Raw genomic sequence first — 18,318 nt, 5'->3', positions numbered from 1 at the left:
CTGGTAAAATTTGGTGACATTCAATTTTCTAGTGTCACAGATCCAAGTAGTGTGAACACCTACAGCTCCTAGGAAGCCTTTCTCCTTCTCTGTGATAAAATATACCCTAGTATAAAAATGATCTGTGCTTTCAGGCTTCTTTATTGTTCATTGAACCTGTGACAAGCTGATTGTCAAATACTTGTTCCTGCATGTTCATTGTGGTATTGCTCAGCTTCAGCCAGACAGAGATTCAAGTTGTCTAAACCTGTTCAGAAAGACTAAACTCAAGGCCCACAGTTTCACATAATTTACTTAGGATCCAAATCAGTTCCATGTAATGCACTTAGTATTGCATATTATAGATCAGGGCTTGTTCTCAAATTTCCAGGAATAGACGTGCGTGTAAATGGGGTTGCCATCTTTACTACCCCTTCCTCAAACCTATGTTGCCAAAACAAAGAACTGATCGTATGTGTCTGGAAAAGCTGTATGTACCACACAAAATTGATTAAAAGGGCTTGCTCATATGTCTTACTTTAGGATATGTCCTCAATATCAGATTGATAAAGGTCCACCACCCAACACCACCAATGATCAGCTGTGCAAAGAATCCGGCTTGCACACCCACTATACAACATATGGCACTGTGCTTGGTAAGCAGTGAAGAGGCCAAAGCTCTTGTCTGAACACTGTAGCCTCTTCCAATAGCAAATCATCAATCTCAGAATCCTGGAATACCTATTTTACTAAAATGGTTCTGCAGGGCTGAGGAGTCATAAATGGATTTCTTAATATTTTGTAGCAGTAAAATATTTTAGCGGAAAATGCACTAGTGACTGCTTGTTTCTCTCAACGTTATCGGCAGCCATGGGAACTTCAATATCTATATCTGTTCCTAACATAGCTGTTTGATAACCACTCTGACCACTACTACAGTTCCAACTGGGATTATAAATGAGATTGGTAAGAAATGCATTGTGGGTCTCTGTGCTTCCTAGAATGAGTGATTTGCATGGAGCATATTGCAGGGCAGACTGCGGCTGCAGGGAGTCGGCTGCCTACTATCAAGCAAATATGTAATCTATGCTTGACTTGCTAATTGGTAAAGCACAAGTTACTTATACCTAATCCTGGGCAGCTGCTTCTCTGCATTGGCACTGGCTACCTGCCCAGGAGATAGTGATACCTTCTAAGCAGATATTCCCATTAATGCTTTATGTACAAACCAACGCTGTATGATAATTATGGCCTTCCGGGTCCACTTTAAGACCTTTTAATTAGTGATTTCTTATTCCAGAGAGTATTTACCAGTGTTCCCTTCCATTTCTTAGATACAATTGTATTGATTGCGTCTTACAATGGAATATGCACATTTTTAATAATCCCCAGCACAGCAGGCTTCTGCATTTTATATCATGTGAATACAGAACAACAACAAGACTCCTAGGACTCAAATAACATATGTAGAAAACTTGAACTTGGATTTTGAGCTTCTCTGCCATTTGCATGTTCTTGTTTTTCTTACTTTAAATCATGCAAATGTCAACCACACTGCAGTTGTATCAGATGGCAATGAATTATGTGCTTACAATGGTCAATTGATTTGCTGCATGCTTAGAAATATTTTCATGCCAATGTTACTTCCGCTGTGAACAGATGTATGACTGTAAAAGTCCACATGTGAGGAAAGCATACCCAAACACAGAGATACTGCTTTATTTAACTATTTCCAGGCTTAGTATATGCTCTATTTGGTGGATAATATGCTCTTATTTTATGAGTGTGTTTTTTTTAGCACATTCTTTTGATTGACTTTCCAAAATTATACAACATACATCCAACGCTTTGTATATAAGGAGAACTTTTTGTGAATAGGAAAATTTCAGTAAAGTTTTATGTACTCGTATCACTTTTTTTTATCTTATGAATTTGTGACTTGTTCTGAAACCAATTCTAAGATTTCAAGCTTAGAATCTAATAGGTAAAGTAGAGACATACAATGGTTAACCCTGTTGTGTATGTGGCAAAGAAGGTACCAGGGGATCCAGAAAAGTTACAGCTCCACCATACATGGGGCCCTGCATCGAGTCATAACTAAACTTCACCATACTGACGTTAATAACTAGATGGATAGCCGGCATATGAATGAAAGAAACTGTGAAATACCAAGGTTTTTTTTTTTTCCTTTTTTTCTTTCTATAATGCTTCCCATGATTAAGTGTTACATTTATTCAGCTCCAGAATCTGACCACCCACATCCTGATGGTCAGGATGTGGTCTCTTCTGTCTCAGCTGTTAACTGGAAGTGATCATCTTTGCCAGACTGAGACTGTATTAAATTGTAGGTCAATTGGATTAGGAGACTGGAAAGCATTACACTGTATATAGAAGCAATTTTTATTTTCCTTCAGGAACTTACATGAAATCAATGTGTTGTAGCAATTGGTATTGTCATCAGACTTTATCTAGTTTAACACCTCTAAGGGAGTCTGTTGGGTCCAATATTGATGTCCAACCAATAACTGTGTCATGCAGGGGTCTTCAGTCAGAGCAAATTGTTGTAACAGATAGATGAATATGGATATGCAGATCATTCTGGGTTAGGACCTGGTTTGCCTACAGACAGTTGCCAATGCTCTGGTCAGGAATCCATGCCCAATGTCTCTCTATTAGCCATGATTGACATTCTCAGATTGCATCATGACTGTCTGTAGGCAAATCTGGTAAATCCGTCTCTGCCGTCCATGTGCTTTCAGGCTGATTTGCATATTAATGAAAAGATGATTCTCTGCATTGCTTTATCAGTTTGAGGCCACAAAGATGTGTTTCTGCTCTTATTAAAGAGGACCTTTCATGTTCTCTATGATGTGGCATATTATATACCACTGCAAAGCAGACAATGCACTGAATTTAGCGCACTTTCAGTTGTGCAGGTATGTGTCTAGGTATCAGTGCTATTGATGCCATTAATTTCAGCTGCCAGTATCCCTGCAGATCATCCTCACAGCTCAGTATCATTGCTGGGTATTGAGAAACGCTATCCCCCCCTACCTTTCCCCAATGGTACTCTTCATTTTGCAATGTGAGGCCTTAGCCTAAAGTGTTATGCTTTTCAGGCCTGATAATTCATGATCCATCCTTTAGATAGGTCATTGATGAAATATAATCAAAGACCTATCCTGGACCCCTGACTGTTTGAAGAGATTACAACTTTAGGGTGTGCCTTGTCGCCTCTTCAACATTTACGAAGCACATTGCCATACATATGTACAGTGGTTGTACCTGGTATCAAAGCTCAGCCTGTTTACTCTAATGGGACTAAGCTGCCATCAGGCCGTGTGAGCAAAGAACGTAAAGCCGCTGCTTCTAATAGATGATCCACAGGGTCCCCCATTAATCTTGACTTGATGATCTATCTTGAGCAATGGTTATCAACTAAAAAGTCCTTTAAGGGCCATATATTTTAAAGCCTTTATAAACACATAAGTGGTGATAGAAGATAAAGAAAATCAAAATTCCATTTACCTCAATTATCAGTATTCTATTACCAGTACCTGCTTTATAGTGTATCTGTATCCGATAACACTCTCATAAAAAAAATCAGGGTCTACTGTTTATTATGTCTTTTATGATCGGGAAGGATCTGGCTTTCATTATGAGAAGATCCATGTGCTATTTGTCAAAACAGAATTATCATTACCTATGGTATGAAGCAAAGATTTGCAACAGAAAAGTATGAGTCTTCAAGCACAAGACCATAGAGTGTTTTTCTACAGGTCAAGGTAGTCCTACTCTGTGTTGGCCACACTACTCCTCTAGTGGCGGTAACAGCCCCAATAGCCTCTTCCTCCAAGCTGGATTCCTTCTCTGCTTGATGTATGTGAATGACTTGCCAAAGTCTGGTAATATGTAAGTTCCCAGTCTTCTACCCAAAGTTGGGACAGAAAGTGGAATCCCTGGCAAGAACAATTAGAAACTAGCAACAGATGGCTTCTGCTGGAAAGGAGATGAGCACTGTTTAGCGCTGTATAATTGGCACGCTCCAACGCCAGAGCACATGGATTGTACACGTCATTAAAGAAATTCCATTTTATTATTATTTTTTTTAAATAGGATTGTTTTGGAATACAAAAACATATTCCCTACATATAGCAAGCAATAGCCTTACGCTGGGTTCACACCTGCGTCTGGGGTCTCCGTTCTATGGTTTCCGTCTTCTGCATGCCAGAAGACGGAAACCATAGACCGGGTCCGGCCGTGCGCGGCGGTGAGCGTTTTGCGCTCTCCGCCGCGAAACCGGATTTTTTTATCCGGACACAGAGTACTGCATGTCCGACTCTGTGTCCGGATTATAAAACCCGGTTTCGCGGCGGAGAGCGCAAAACGCTCACCGCCGCGCACGGCCGGACAGCTTTCTCACCCATTCATATGAATGGGTGAGAAAGTCTCCTGCAGGTTTCCGTATCCTGCCTGTGTTTTAGGCAGGAAACGGAAACCTAAGTACGGAGACCGGGCCGCAGATGTGAACGAGCCCTTAGTCATATTTTCTACAGCCAACTGACTAGGGCTATCTTTGGCATACCTAAAGACGGTGCCAACTAGCTTCTTGTAACACTAGGTTAGATGTACTGTATGATGGCAAAAATAGCTTGTTCCACAGTTTTATAATTCTGCGGCTTGTAAATAACAGTGTGTTTGTCCTGTGAAATGTCACATTCTGCTCTGTTTATTGCATTTGAAGTCCCACTTCCAAAATACTTGCTCCTGCGCTTGTGTGCCGTAGACACAAATGACTTCAGTAACTTTCATACACAGTTATTCTTTATAATGAAGGAAAAGGTTATGCCAGATCAAATGCCACTGAGACCCTTCTGTTTGTGTTAGCCGCATGGTACAATCTTCTCATACTGAATTGACCTTTTAATAGTGGTAATCTGTACTGCCGGAGCGAAAAATAAAGGAGTCGGCAGAACTGTGGGAAAAATGAAGTTGTTTTATCTTCTTACTGTATGTCTTATCTTATATCTGTCAATTTCTCTATCTATCCATATTAATCTTATGTATTCTCTCATCTGTGAACAGGTAGCCCGCTGAGTAATATCTGAAACTTTGGCTCCTTGGGAACATACACACAAAAAAAAAAAAAACATATGTATAAAAAAAAACCTGTTATGACCATAAAACTTTTTGGACAGCCTTACATTTTTTCTATAGCAAGAAAATAAATGATTGTACCCACAATTCCAATACTTTTTATAACCAATGCCCATTAACCTATATGGTTAAGGATGAAACAAAATTGATAAGTTTGCATAAGATAGTTGAGAACTCATTAATATACCATATTAGGCCGCAATATGTGCATCTTGTTCAAGAAGGTATTTCCAGATAGTACCGGGCAAGCCCTGTATCATCTTCTCACATGTTCATTTGAGTGCGGACCATATAAGGCTGGGTTCGCACAGGTTTTTTTTGGGCTGGATTTTGACGCAGAATCCGCCTCAGATTCAGTCTCAAAAAAACGCCTCCTATTGACTTCAATGGGAGCCATTCACTTCCTTTTTCTGCGAGCAGGAAGAAACCGCTCGTGGAAAAAAGAAGCAAGCTGCCCTTAATTGTGTGCCACTCCCTTTCCATTCATTTGGGCCTAATACGGAGCCGCACTGCTTCAGCATCCAGTCGCAGCTAACCTTTTTTTGGACTAGATTCTGAGGCGGCCTCCACGTCAAAATCCGGTTCAAAAAATCCTGTGTGAACCCAGCCTAATACTTCTACCTATATTGGTGTAGTACAATTAGCATCACCATCTCTTCTGTCTTTTCTTGGCTCTGGCTATGCTACAACACTCAACCAATTTATTGGGTGAAAGACTGCCAGAATTTTGGGCTAATATACAATAAAACTGATTACTACTTCACAGTTTAACAGCCCTTAAATTATTGGAAGATTAAGGATACTTAATCTTTGTTCTTGCCGCACGCTCAGTACCACGTCGCTCAGCATTCAGAATAAATTTTTTGTCCCTGCAGGTCTGGTGAGTCAACAGACGTTTTTAATAACAAGTACACATTTATACATCAGCTGCATTAGAAATGAAAGCCATATTTAGTACAATTGTTGCATAACCTCCATATTAACTAATTCCTCTAATTTCTGTAAGCATAAACTAATAGAGACAAATGTGTTCACCTGTAAATGGCAGAATGCGACTACAATGCATGTAATTCTATTAATCCTTTTTTTTTTAATGTAGATTGTGAGCCCCACATAGAGCTCACAAGGTACATTTTTTTCCCTATCAGTATGTCTTTTGGAATATGGGATGGAAATCCATGCAAACACGGGGAGAACATACAAACTCCTTGCAGATGGTTTTATGCCCTTGGCGGGATTTGAACACCAGGACTCCAGCGCTGCAAGGCTGCAGTGCTAACCACTGAGCCACCGTGTGGCCCCTTAATTCTATTAATCTCATGGAAGGGTGTTTGTAAAAACTTTCACTTTTCAGTATTAAAAAAATTGGTAAAAAAGGTGAAATTCCCTTTTAATCTCCATTCTTGGAGATGGTCTCTTTAAGCAGACCTCAATTCATATTGAAGCCGGTATAGCCACGTGTCCTGCACATATCACTACTGGGAAATGTAGCCTTCCGTGGCAGGAATGGACAATCAAAAGCAAGATACTCTACTCTATAATGTTCATTTGTCCTCATGAATCTAGTACATATAACCACTGCACAGGACCTGTCACCAAATGCTAAATCACAAACCTCATTTGATTACCGTGCCCTTGATCAATTTGGTATTAAAAAAATATATAAAAAAATTCATAACTCTATTCACTTATTCTAAAGATATGACTCCCAGTAGGTTATATGTAAGTTGGCGCTTGTTCTACAGGTGAGCCATAACCCTATATTTTCTCCAAGAAAATAGTAACAAATAATTTGTGTAAAGGACATTGTGGTATAACACATATTGAGCTATTCTAAGGAACACAGCCCTGGAAACAGCTAAGGCTGTGTTCACATCTGCACTGTAGTTTCCATTGTAAGACTGCTAAAAATTGCCGGATGAGAAAGTGCTGCATGTTTGACTTTTTCATCCGGCTGTTTCAGTTTAAAAGAACACACCTGACTGATTCCATTATAGTCACTGACCCGTTAAGCACCACTGATGGACCAGAACAATGGACACTGCAGCACAGATGTGAACATAGTAGGACCAATAGGAGTCCAAGGTGTTGGTCCCTCACCAATCTGATTTTGATAACTTACTGGTCATCAATTTCTGTACCCAATGACCCTTTAAATTTATCAATAAAAAATACTCTGTATGAATGGAGGTATTCTCCCTATTGAGAGACAGCAATAAGTGCAATGTAGATGGGAAAAAAATTAGTGCGTTGATCTTAAAATTATTTGCTGTGTTAAACGGTCAAAGTTTTTGTTGTGTTTTGACGCATTATTGCTGCAACCCTCAGTAGGACTTCCTCAGTGTCCTCAGTAGGTCTTCCTTGGTAGGACTTCCTCAGTAGGTCTTCTTCGGTAGGACTTCCTCAGTGTCCTCAATAGGTCTTCCTCAGTGTCCTCGGTAGGACTTCCACAGTAGGACTTCCTCAGTGTCCTCAGTAGGACTTCCTCAGTAGGACTTCCTCAGTGTCCTCAGTAGGTCTTCCTCAGTGTTCTTACCTTCTTTAGGTTCTCATCTGCAGAAATACTTAGTGCTGTAGTGAACATCAACACGTCTCTGCTTGTGCCTGCACAGGTTAAGGTACATTAGGGTCACATGTAGCAGATGTGAGGAGTTGGGAGTAGGTCAACAAGCAGGCCTATACTCCAAACTATTAGGCTGAGGAAAGCCTCAAGCGGAACGGAAAGATTCTGTCAAGCTGAAAGGATATATCAATAGATATCCAACATCTAATACTCTAGAAATGTTGCACTGCTCCTGGTAATGAAGGTTAGCTCCAACTCATATGACTGTAACAGTATCGACTAGAAGCCAGTGGCTTAATCCTAATATATTTGTTTAAATAACAGTGTGTTATATGCACAAGATTCTTAGGCCATGTTTAGAGAAAGCAGCTGGGGTACGGCGTATTTCATCTATAAAGTGCTCCTCTAAATCCCAGCATCTGCTGTCATTCTGACATTATTTTGCCTGTATGAAACCAGCAATCAATCTGTCTTATTCCTCGAAGGGTAACGTAACACGTGTGATTTCGCTCTTCACTAGAGACAAAGCGACAGTTTCCAGACTGTTTGTTGCCTGATCAAGCAGCTGTGTACATTCTTCTTAGTTTGGGTCATGTCTCGGAATATTTTCCACAAGAGCAGACATTGCTACCTTGCTCACCATGGCTCGGTTTTGTCTTTCATACCGATGTGCCTGGCAGAACCTTTCATTTTATAAACATTTCTTCATCGTTCTTTTAATAACTGTGGCATTATTTATGATTATTATGTAATGGACCTGGCTGGCACAGTAGACTTCTTTGGTATGTACTTTAAGGTCAGGAGCTTGGTTGCTGTACTATACATAAGCAATTCAGAACTTCTCGTGAAGGTGATGGCTTCCACATTACGTTTACTATGTTTATCCGTAAAAGAAGCTTATTGCAAATTGAGGAAGCTGGGAAGCCCTCAGGCCGACCTGTAGTTGTCAAACCTCTATAATATCTAATTGGTTAATCACTCTTAAATCACTGAAAAGTTATGTCTGTACTGTAGCCTAGAAATAATTGAGAATGGGAGGATTAAAGTACAAAGACAGATTATCAAATTTAGGTTAAAAAAAACAGCTTGGGGCAAATAATTTCTATACACAAATATATGAATGGAGAATATAGGGACATCCTCAGTGTTTAGAGGAAACGTGGTTTATCATCATAATAGCAGGGGATTCTTTACTGTAAGAGCAGTGAAATTATGGAGGTGTCTGCATCAGGATCTTGTGATGGTTTATACATTGCATCAGCCTAATGTTGTGTTTTGTTTTGTTTTGTTTGCCTTCCTGTGAATCAACATGGTAGGATTATAGTCTGTACTTGATAGGCCTTTGTCTCTATTCAACCATATCAACTATGTAACCATGTTTTAGCCTTACTTGAACTCCCTTAGCTTGTATGGCTAGTATTGGTCATATTTTACTCTGTGCCTGGTTTCACACGTAAATTCAATGTTAAAAGTACCAGATCTTTTCATCCTGTGTTGGTCCAGTGTTAATTTCTTAACATAGGTGAGCCCTGCTTGCCAATTTTTAAAACAATATTTTATAGTATTTAATATTATTGCAATACCAGCAAAATATTAGTCAGATATGGCTTTTGTGCTTAACATTCTCTTTTTTTTTCTTAGGAAGGCAGCTGAGAGAAAATTCTCCATGAATGTACGTCACAATGATGATGACCGACCAAATCCCACTGGAACTGCCACCCTTGCTGAATGGGGAGGTAGCCATGATGCCACATATAGTAAATGGAGATGGGTCACAGCAGGTTGGTAAAGTCAAATTTTGTTGATTTATGTGACTTGTCCTGTTTTGGACAACTTTTTCCCTATAATACGGAGCAAAAAACTCTATGGTGGTGTATATACATCTTTTTGAAAACTGGTTTTGTTTCCCTCTTTTTGAGTAAGGAGACAAGCTGTATGTGTCAGTACAAACAACTCCCTTTTGGTTACCTGTTGGAGAAAAAAGATTGATCACAACCTGTACTCCCATCTTCCCAAGACTAAGATCGGTTGAATGAAAGTTCACTAAAACACTTTTCTCTGATTATTACCTTTTGTAAATTTGTTGTCAGGTGATCACAGTGTTTGATTGTTTATGCAGGCCAAAAAACTGTTGTCGGCAGCAAATCTTTCCTTAAAACATGGGATAAACTGCAGACAATTACACAATGTGTATGGGGATGAATAATTGCTTTAACAGTCATTCATCCCCACACATCATTAATTCATCATTTATGCTTATAGAGATTTGTTGGGCTGTTTAGGTCCTTTAAATGAGCACTGATCAACTTCTTTTATCATTGATCGACTCTTATTTCAGACACCAACATCCTGTGTAACGCTTGGTTCACATCTGCATTTGGTAATCAGTTTCGGGTGTCCGCATGGGTACCCCAGAACGGACTACCAAACGCATTTGCAAGTGGTGTGCAGTGAAAGCACACAGACCCTATAGACTATAATGGGGTCCGCATGAGTCATGCGGACAGGAAAATAGATTGTAAAGTACTTACCTGTCCGCTTCTTCCCTGCGGAGATCTCACGCCACCCCATTATAGTCTATGGGGTCCGTGTGCTTTCACTGGCACAGTGCTTGCCAGTGAGTTTGGTATTCCGTTCGAGAGGTCCCCGTGCGCACTCCTATGAACAGATTACCAACGCAGATGTGAACGAGGGGTAAAATGACCCTGAGAAGCAAGGTCTACCACATACTAGATAGGAATATATTTCTGTGTTCAGTCCTCTCTATTGTAATATATCCTACTAATCCTACTAATATTATAAATGTGAAAGTTTGTTTGTTTGGATGTTTGTTCCTCAATTACGCCTACACCACTGCATGGATTGTCCTCAAATTTCACACACACATAGAATGCCGGCTGGAATAGAATATAGGCTACTTACCATCCCCGTGGGTGGACAGGCGTCACGACTGCGAGCACCGAAGTTCGGTTGGGAGTAAGTTTGAGGACCTGAGATGACGTTATCAAAGGCCCTTGAAGCGTACGCCGATTGGTGCACGCTATGTTGTGAGAGGATTCAGCCTGGTACAGAGCGTAGTGAAGAAGATGGTGCCTCATGTGCGGGATCTCTGGCGCGATTCTGCCATGCTGCATCAACTATGCGGCGCTCGGCAAGTCCAGCGACTGGGGACAGTCTGCGCCCCTGACAAGATGCCGGACACTCCTGACTCAGGTCCGAGGCGGACACGCGGCCTAAATCTGAGGGACACCACACGTGGAGTGGATGAGCCGGCTCTGTGTGAGTATACCGGGGAAATGCAGGGTATGGGGCAATGGGGAATGTGGAGGAGGGGTTTGGGGGCCCCCCAGGAGAGGGGGGCCGCAGAAGATGACTTTCGGTGGCCCGGGGGTACTACAGTGCTGCGGGGGAGGAGTTCACGGTCTGCCGTGTGAGAGAGATCGGTGCAAAAGAGGGGTTTGGGGGTTAGCGGGGGTCCATGGGCTCTGCTGCATCGTCTCCAACAATGACCCGCGGACGAGGTCGCGGGTAAATTCTAGTCCTATAATAAACAGCTCATAGAAGTTTTTAAAGTTCTCTTAAATTTCCCTTACATTTCCTTCTATGTAGAGTATACTATGTTCTTGGGTTTTGTTTTACACTGACACTTGCATAGTCTATCATCTATTTTGCTGAATGTTCCCTTTTCTATTTTTTCTGGACCTGGTTAATTTTTCCACTGAAAGAAAGCCTGGGAAATGTTGCTTTATTCTCTTCACTTGTTACATATCTTTTTGTTCATTTCTAAACTTTTGTCTAACCACATCATTAAATCATCATTTTATGGCTGTTTGATCCCAGTCTCTTAAGCATATGAAAGTATTAATTTAAATGGTTTATGTTGAGGACTGTATTACAGTAGCCATAATTTACTATGTGATCATCACTTTCCTTACCAAAATTCTTTCCCCAGTCTGGTACATTGGGCGAATGCAATGGGAAATATAAATGTATTTAATTATATTGTTGGATCTTAAAATTACTATAAATTTTGGGGGACTTTTATGAAGAAGAATAGTGCCTTCAATGCATACTTGCAATGAGATGTGAATAGAGGTTAAGCGGTAAGTTGTCCTTATGCATGTAAAAATAAGCAGTGCATATATAATGATACCAGTAATGTATAGATATATAAGTGGCATTGTGATATGTTTATACAGTAGACATGATTTTCTTGCACCATATTTTCTCTGCTTGGAATGATTGGTCTTCTGTGTTTTATGTTTGTCACATTTTCTAGCAATTGTTGGAAATTAAAGAGGTTGAACCTTCACTAATCAGACATTGTTCACATATCCTAGGATCCAGTCAGTGTCCATCATTTGACAAGCTGTTTAAAGGGTTTGTCTATGATCTGAAGGCAATTGATAATGAAAACCTATCTATATGATAAGTTATCAATATCAGATTGGTTGGGGACCACCAGGACCCTGTCCCAATCATCAGTTTAGACCATTAGCAGTCATATACTAGGTATGCAGCTGGCAGCTGCTCCTGTGCAAGTAAATGGGAGTGGGTTTACAGTTCCAGATGCCACTACTCTAGAAAATGTACAGAACTTTATTGGACTATTTTATTTTATTATTATTATTTGAGACATCCCTTTTCTTATTCTCTCATTTTATACATGTTGTTTGACAGAAAGTTAAGCCTGACCTTCTTCAAGCAGAATGTTAAATGTTCCATCACAAATTCTGCAATTGCAGGTTTAGTAATTTTTGTTCCATTTAGCTTAATGGGTGGATGAAGGCAAACAAGCCCAAAACAGCTGCATGCGAATTGGAATAAGTGATTCTATAATATTGGGTTGTATCTCTACTATAGACCAGCAATTCCTGGTGCTTAGCTAGCTAGTGGTTAAAAAGGAATGACCTGCATGTCTTCACCCACTATCCTAAACCACTTGTTTCTGGGATTTGTGGTGGAAGTGATGACATACTAATACTTTCTGTATTTAGAAGGCAATGCTGTACTTCAGTGTATCAATGTGTTCCTTTCGTCCCACCACACTATAAGTACTGTAAGTCTCACAGGAAGTCCACAAATACACTAATACCAACTCAGCACCGAGGACATTTGGTTCACATAAAGTACGTCTGCTGATAGTGGTTAAAGACCGCCAAAGTGGCAGGAAGACATTGAGAATTCTCATATAGAATTGGTGACGTTCAGAGGTTTGTTACATTTTGGATGGTCAGTGCTAGTCTTTTATTAATAAAGCTACCATTCACTTCTTGAATTTTACACTGATATTTTAATTTGAGCTTCTTCAGTATTCACAAACTTGTTCTAAAGCAGTTTGTACATATTAGATTCAGTATATGTTGACTAAAAACAATGATTTCAGTCATCTAAAGGGCTTTTCTGGCTGTCCCTCAAGGGTAGATATTGGGAAGATGTCTGGCAGCGGCTTTGTCTCCTCCTATTCATTGCACATGCACTGCTGCGCCAAGCATACATATGTGTAGGGGAGTCAGCTGAAGAAGCTGTCAAATCAATGTCCGGCCAACATCTAGCTCATGTTTTTGGCTGGATTGACATGCCAATAGGTAACAATCCAATATAACATACTCATTTATTTCTAATTAATTACTGGAATTATTTTATTAGCATTATAAGCGTTAGATTTTGTTTAATAGATATAAGCAATACAAAGTATGTATTAAATAAAATAACCGTTCTGAATATTTGGGAGGTCCCCAGATAATCTGGCCGTGTACATTGGATGCAACATATAGTAACTGAGCAGCTGGATACAATCTGCCCTGCCCTCTATTTGGAGGAAAATGAGAAATAATAACAAGAAAAGCATCTTCTGTTGGGACAGCTGCTTTCAAGGTCTCATAGCAGCTGCTTAAAGTTATACACATTGTATGGATACTTGGCAGCAAGTAATAAAATGGAGAAAAACGACTGAATTAATTTAGATAATTTTCCATAAATGTGTCAAAGATTGGTCCATATTCACATATTAGTATGAAGAAAATTGGATTGGGCAAAAAATGAAAAAAAATCTTTACTCTCAGTTATTGTTTTCATAGAAGGTAGATATATATAGAGATATATTAAAGTTTCAAATATACAACTGAGCTATTGATTTATATAGTTTGTTCCATTTAAATTCACTTTTGTCATTTTATACGTTTACAGAAGTAGATGCCTATACTTCTAGTGTTATAGGTTGGACTTGATGGACTGATGTCTTCATCCAACCTCATCTACTATGTATGTCATAGTGTCATACATTGTCATACATTGTCAATTGTCATACATTGATACCCTCACCTATCAGACATTATTAAAAATATTTCAATCCAGGATAAATTACTTTTATTTTCTTATTATTTATCTTACTTCTATAGTCTAATGTATTTTGCACGGCTGTAGACATTGTTAAGAATCTCTGACACCAGAATTACTTTTCTAAATGGTATAAAGTTGAGATTCAGCTATTTGGAAGTGATCTGCATCACTTACCCTTTTGTCATTTGCTATAGCTCCATATACTAGCAATAGAGGGGTAATATTGCTAAGAAAAACTTCAGAACTTTTTTCTTCTGAAATAAAGCCCAATAGGTTAATAAAGTATATATAAAAATTGTTCAGCAAACTTCATGTACAGTAGGTTAAAAAAAGTGAAATGATAATTTAAAGGGGTCATCTGATAGCAAACATGGTTGCTTTCTTCTCAGGAAGTGACATCATGTCCTTTGATCACATTAATTGATCAAATTGAACTGATCTATATTTTCACATATTAAAATACTAAAACCTCATCAATTCAGAATCGCCTTCTAAACATGGAAAAAAAAATTATTCTGTGGTATTAATTTTTTTTTCTTATACCCAAGGGGGCAAAGGGCTTGTCTCTGCTATCTCCTTGGCAGCTGGAAGGCCTTTTAGGGCTAGTTCACACGTGAGTATAAGGGGAGGTTTTTGACAGCGGATTTCGCGTCCAAAACCTCCCCTCATAATGGTGGTCTATGGAGACCGCCGGGCTTCTGTTCTCCGCTAGCGGCGAGCTGCTGCTAGCGGAGAAAAGAAAGGACATGTCCTTCTTCAGGCGGAAGCCGCGCAGGCTCAGCCGCGCGGCTTCCGCCCCCGGCAGCTCCCTCCTATGTCGGCTCATTCATTTGAGCCGACAGCAGAGGGTTAAGCCGCGACAGCGATGGTCGCGGCGGGCGGGTTTTGACAAGAGAGAGACGCGGCTCGCCGCGGCTCTCTCTGTGTCAAAACCCACGCGGGCAGTTCACGTGTGAACTAGCCCTTAGAGTCACCTAGACAGTTGAAGGTGTGAAGCTCACGGATGGGCTAGTCTACCTCTTAGTCTCAGCACCTGGACCTTCACTATGACAGGTCAACATTTTTGTGAAAGGACAGTAACTCTTTACATATCCATTTAATAATCCTGTTTTTCCTTGCATATAAAACAACTTCTTACCCTGTTTCCCCGAAAATAAGACACCCCCCCCCTTCACCTTCTGGATCACATACAACCGGCAGTCATGCCGGCACTCCGCTAATTGTTCCCCGCTTTGTTTGCCGATTGTTCCCCGCTCCAGCCGCTGCATAAAACATCCCCCGAAAATAAGAAAGGTCATATATTTCGTTAGCTAATTAATTATAAGAACATGTCTTATTTTCGGGGAAACAGGGTAGTACTTATTTACATTCCGGTTCCACGTATACGTCTCTCCACACGTCCATCTCATTGGAATGTTCTAGGCCTGACACAGTGAATAAATCCAGAAGGGTGTTTGCACATATCTGCAGTAATGACTGTGTTACTTGGAAGGGCATCTGCCTTCCAGTTTACAGTTTGTATAACTCTGCTCAACACATTTGCAAAACAGGACAATTATTGAGGCACTTCCTGTCCTTCATTTCAATTTGTTATGGTGACAGAATATTCCAGTTTTCTAAATCACTTTTCTGGTAATCTTTTTAATTCAATTTTATCTTTCATTTATTTAGCCTAAAGATGATTTTATGCCAATAATGTTTTTATATGGTTAGTTATAGAGAGATTTTTACAGGGCAGAATCTTTTAATCAGTCATTTCTGTGTGCATGCTGACTGTACATCCTATCCCATTATTCTTCCCCCACCCCATACATTTTGATGGAGCTAAATTACATAATAGTAATTTCCGGCAGTGCCTGCAGCCCCATATCAATGAAAGGAGCACTGCTGCTCTATTTAAAAGCCTTTTGGGGGAGTTCCCCCATTCTCCTGATCACTGGGGTACCCGGGGGTCAGACACCCTTTCAGTCTGACACTAATCCCCTAGCTTGTGGATAGGTGATAAAGTGTTCTTAAAGGTATGACCCCTCATTCACATGTCAGTGTTTTGCATCAGAGTTTTAAGTCATAAGACTATGTAGGCTATGCAGAGATCAGGAATTATGAATCGATTTCCACTTGTTTTTCGTTTTTTATTTGCTTCAGGTATTTTGCTTGCAAACGCTGATCCAAAACACTGATGTGTGAGTAAGGCCTTAAAGGGATTCTATCATTAGAATCCCTTTTTGAACTAAGCACACGTCAGAATAGCCTTAAGAACCTCTACCTCTATTATACTGATGCGCGCCGCCGTTCCGGTGTTTTTTTGCAGTATGCAAATGAGTGTTCAGAAAGCACAGAGGGCGTTCCCTTTTGCTCAAAAAGCACAGGAGTGTGTCCCCTGTGCTATCCGAAGACTCTCCAGGGATGCCTCAATCTTCTTTTCCCAACCATATATATATACCGTGTCATCGGCCGCATCTTCAGCCGAAAGAGCCGACTGCTCTTGTCCATCGATCATTTTCCTGTGGCTTTTTACACGAGCGTCCATTCGGCCACAGGAAAATGGCCAACGCACTTGCACAGTTGGCTCTTTCGGCTGAAGACACGGCCGATGATGTGGCGAAGAGACAGCTGGGAGAAGAAGATGAAGGCGTCGCCTGAGAGTCTTTGGACAGCATCTTTGGATAGCACAGGGGGCACCCCTATGTTTTTTTGAGCAAAGGGGAATGCCCCCTGTGCTTTCTGAAGACTCATTTGCATACAGCAAAAAAACACTGTAATGGCGGTGCAGATAACAATAATAAAGGTAGGAGAAGAATAGCCTTTCTTAAGGCTTCTGACATGGACTTAGTTCAAAAAGGGATTCTAATGATAGATTCCCTTTAAAGACTGAAATTGTATCACAAATGCAACATGTTGACTTTTTGGGACTGGATGAATGGGATGGAGAAGGATCTCCATGAAGAGAATATGTTTTGAATCACTGACATTCTGAATATTGAATGAGGACTCTGCACAACAAATCTCCAACCAAAGTACCCTACAATGCATATAGGATAAAGGGCTTGACCAAAATGTGGAAAATAATTTGTGTGGATTTGAGGACCTGTTACAGATTTTTAGTTCTGCTGCATATTTTTACATCTACTGAAGATTTCATTTATTACATACCCTGTGACAGGAGTATTTTGCAGATTTGTTGCTCATTTCACTTATGTTTTTTGCAGTGGGTAATGTCCAAGATTGTTTTCACTTGCATCTGAAAAAAATGTGTGCAGTTTTGATATGGTTTTTACTGCAGTTTATTAATCCTACAGGTGAAACTCATTTAGTTTTCCCTAATGCAGTCTTGATTCAGTTTTAACTGCACCCAATTTTACTGTGTGAATGCCCTCTTAGTGTCATGAGAACCATATAGGTAGTAGCCTGGCCAATAACTACTGGTAGATACTGTTAGATCTTTTCAACTTTTGTAAATTACTATGAAAAAATAGCCTTATGTGTTTGGTCAGGCCAACTGTTTACTCTTAAAGGGGTTGTCTGGAATAAAATTATATTTCTACAATAAGCTATCCATGCCTTCCACCTGCCTACCTTCTAACTTACTTAGTTTACCAAAAAAGTATGTTTACCTAGATCGCAGGGATGGTCATGTGACCGCCCCAGGCACATTTTTAGATTTTTTTTCTCTGATGTTTCGTTTCTGGAAATGGAATATCACCTATACTAACCCCCCACCCCATCATACTTACCTGTCTTCCTGTCTGGATCTTCTAGGTACAGAAAATCTCTTTCTTCTACGGGCTGGCTCCTCCTCTTCCTGACATCTACCAGCTGCCCAAGCCTGTGCAATGGAGCCGGAGTGTCGGGTAGGCGCTGGCAGACGTCAAGAAGAGAAGTGAGTTAGTTGGGAAGGGCTAGTAGCAGGAGTGCTAGCTAAGGAAACAGGGAGGGTTTGTGAGGGAGTGAAAGGGAGAGAGTATGAGTCAGCTCTGAGTGAAGCACCAATGAATCTTGGTAGTTGTAGGAAAAAAAGAACTGCAAACCACCCATGTAAACAAATACAGAGGAGCTACAAAAAAAACCCCCCAGAAATCAATCAAAACACTGCTAAAGGTATTTGGTTGCACTTATTAAACTATTAATAGCACAAACACACCTCTTTTTAAAAATTATTTTTTGCCCAGAAAACCACCTTATGCCAGGGTCCCACAGGTAGGAAACGCTACGATTTGTCCACCCATGCTCACCTTGCTCTGTGAAAACCACGGAGTGGACACGCCACGGTTTCCAAA

The 18,318-nt window shown here is 40.3% G+C and overlaps 1 protein-coding gene across 2 annotated transcripts in view; it reads left to right on the top strand.

Annotated features, from left to right (window-relative positions):
* FNDC3B (fibronectin type III domain containing 3B) overlaps nucleotides 1-18,318 on the top strand; it is a 250,420-nt gene that overhangs the window by 44,579 nt on the left and 187,523 nt on the right. Inside the window, exon 2 of one of the 2 annotated variants that reach the window (XM_075268668.1) lies at nucleotides 9,345-9,480. In XM_075268668.1, coding sequence (XP_075124769.1) covers nucleotides 9,370-9,480 — 111 coding nt within the window. In that variant the 5' untranslated portion in view covers nucleotides 9,345-9,369. Of the gene's footprint in view, nucleotides 1-9,340; nucleotides 9,481-18,318 lie in introns of both variants that reach the window. The other variant, XM_075268667.1, reaches the window with a different exon arrangement.

Source organism: Leptodactylus fuscus, chromosome 3 (assembly GCF_031893055.1).
Source record: "Leptodactylus fuscus isolate aLepFus1 chromosome 3, aLepFus1.hap2, whole genome shotgun sequence".
In the NCBI taxonomy this organism is placed as follows: Eukaryota; Metazoa; Chordata; class Amphibia; order Anura; family Leptodactylidae; genus Leptodactylus; species Leptodactylus fuscus.
Note: the sequence above shows the minus strand (reverse complement) of the source record. Positions and strands in the feature narration are given on the sequence as shown.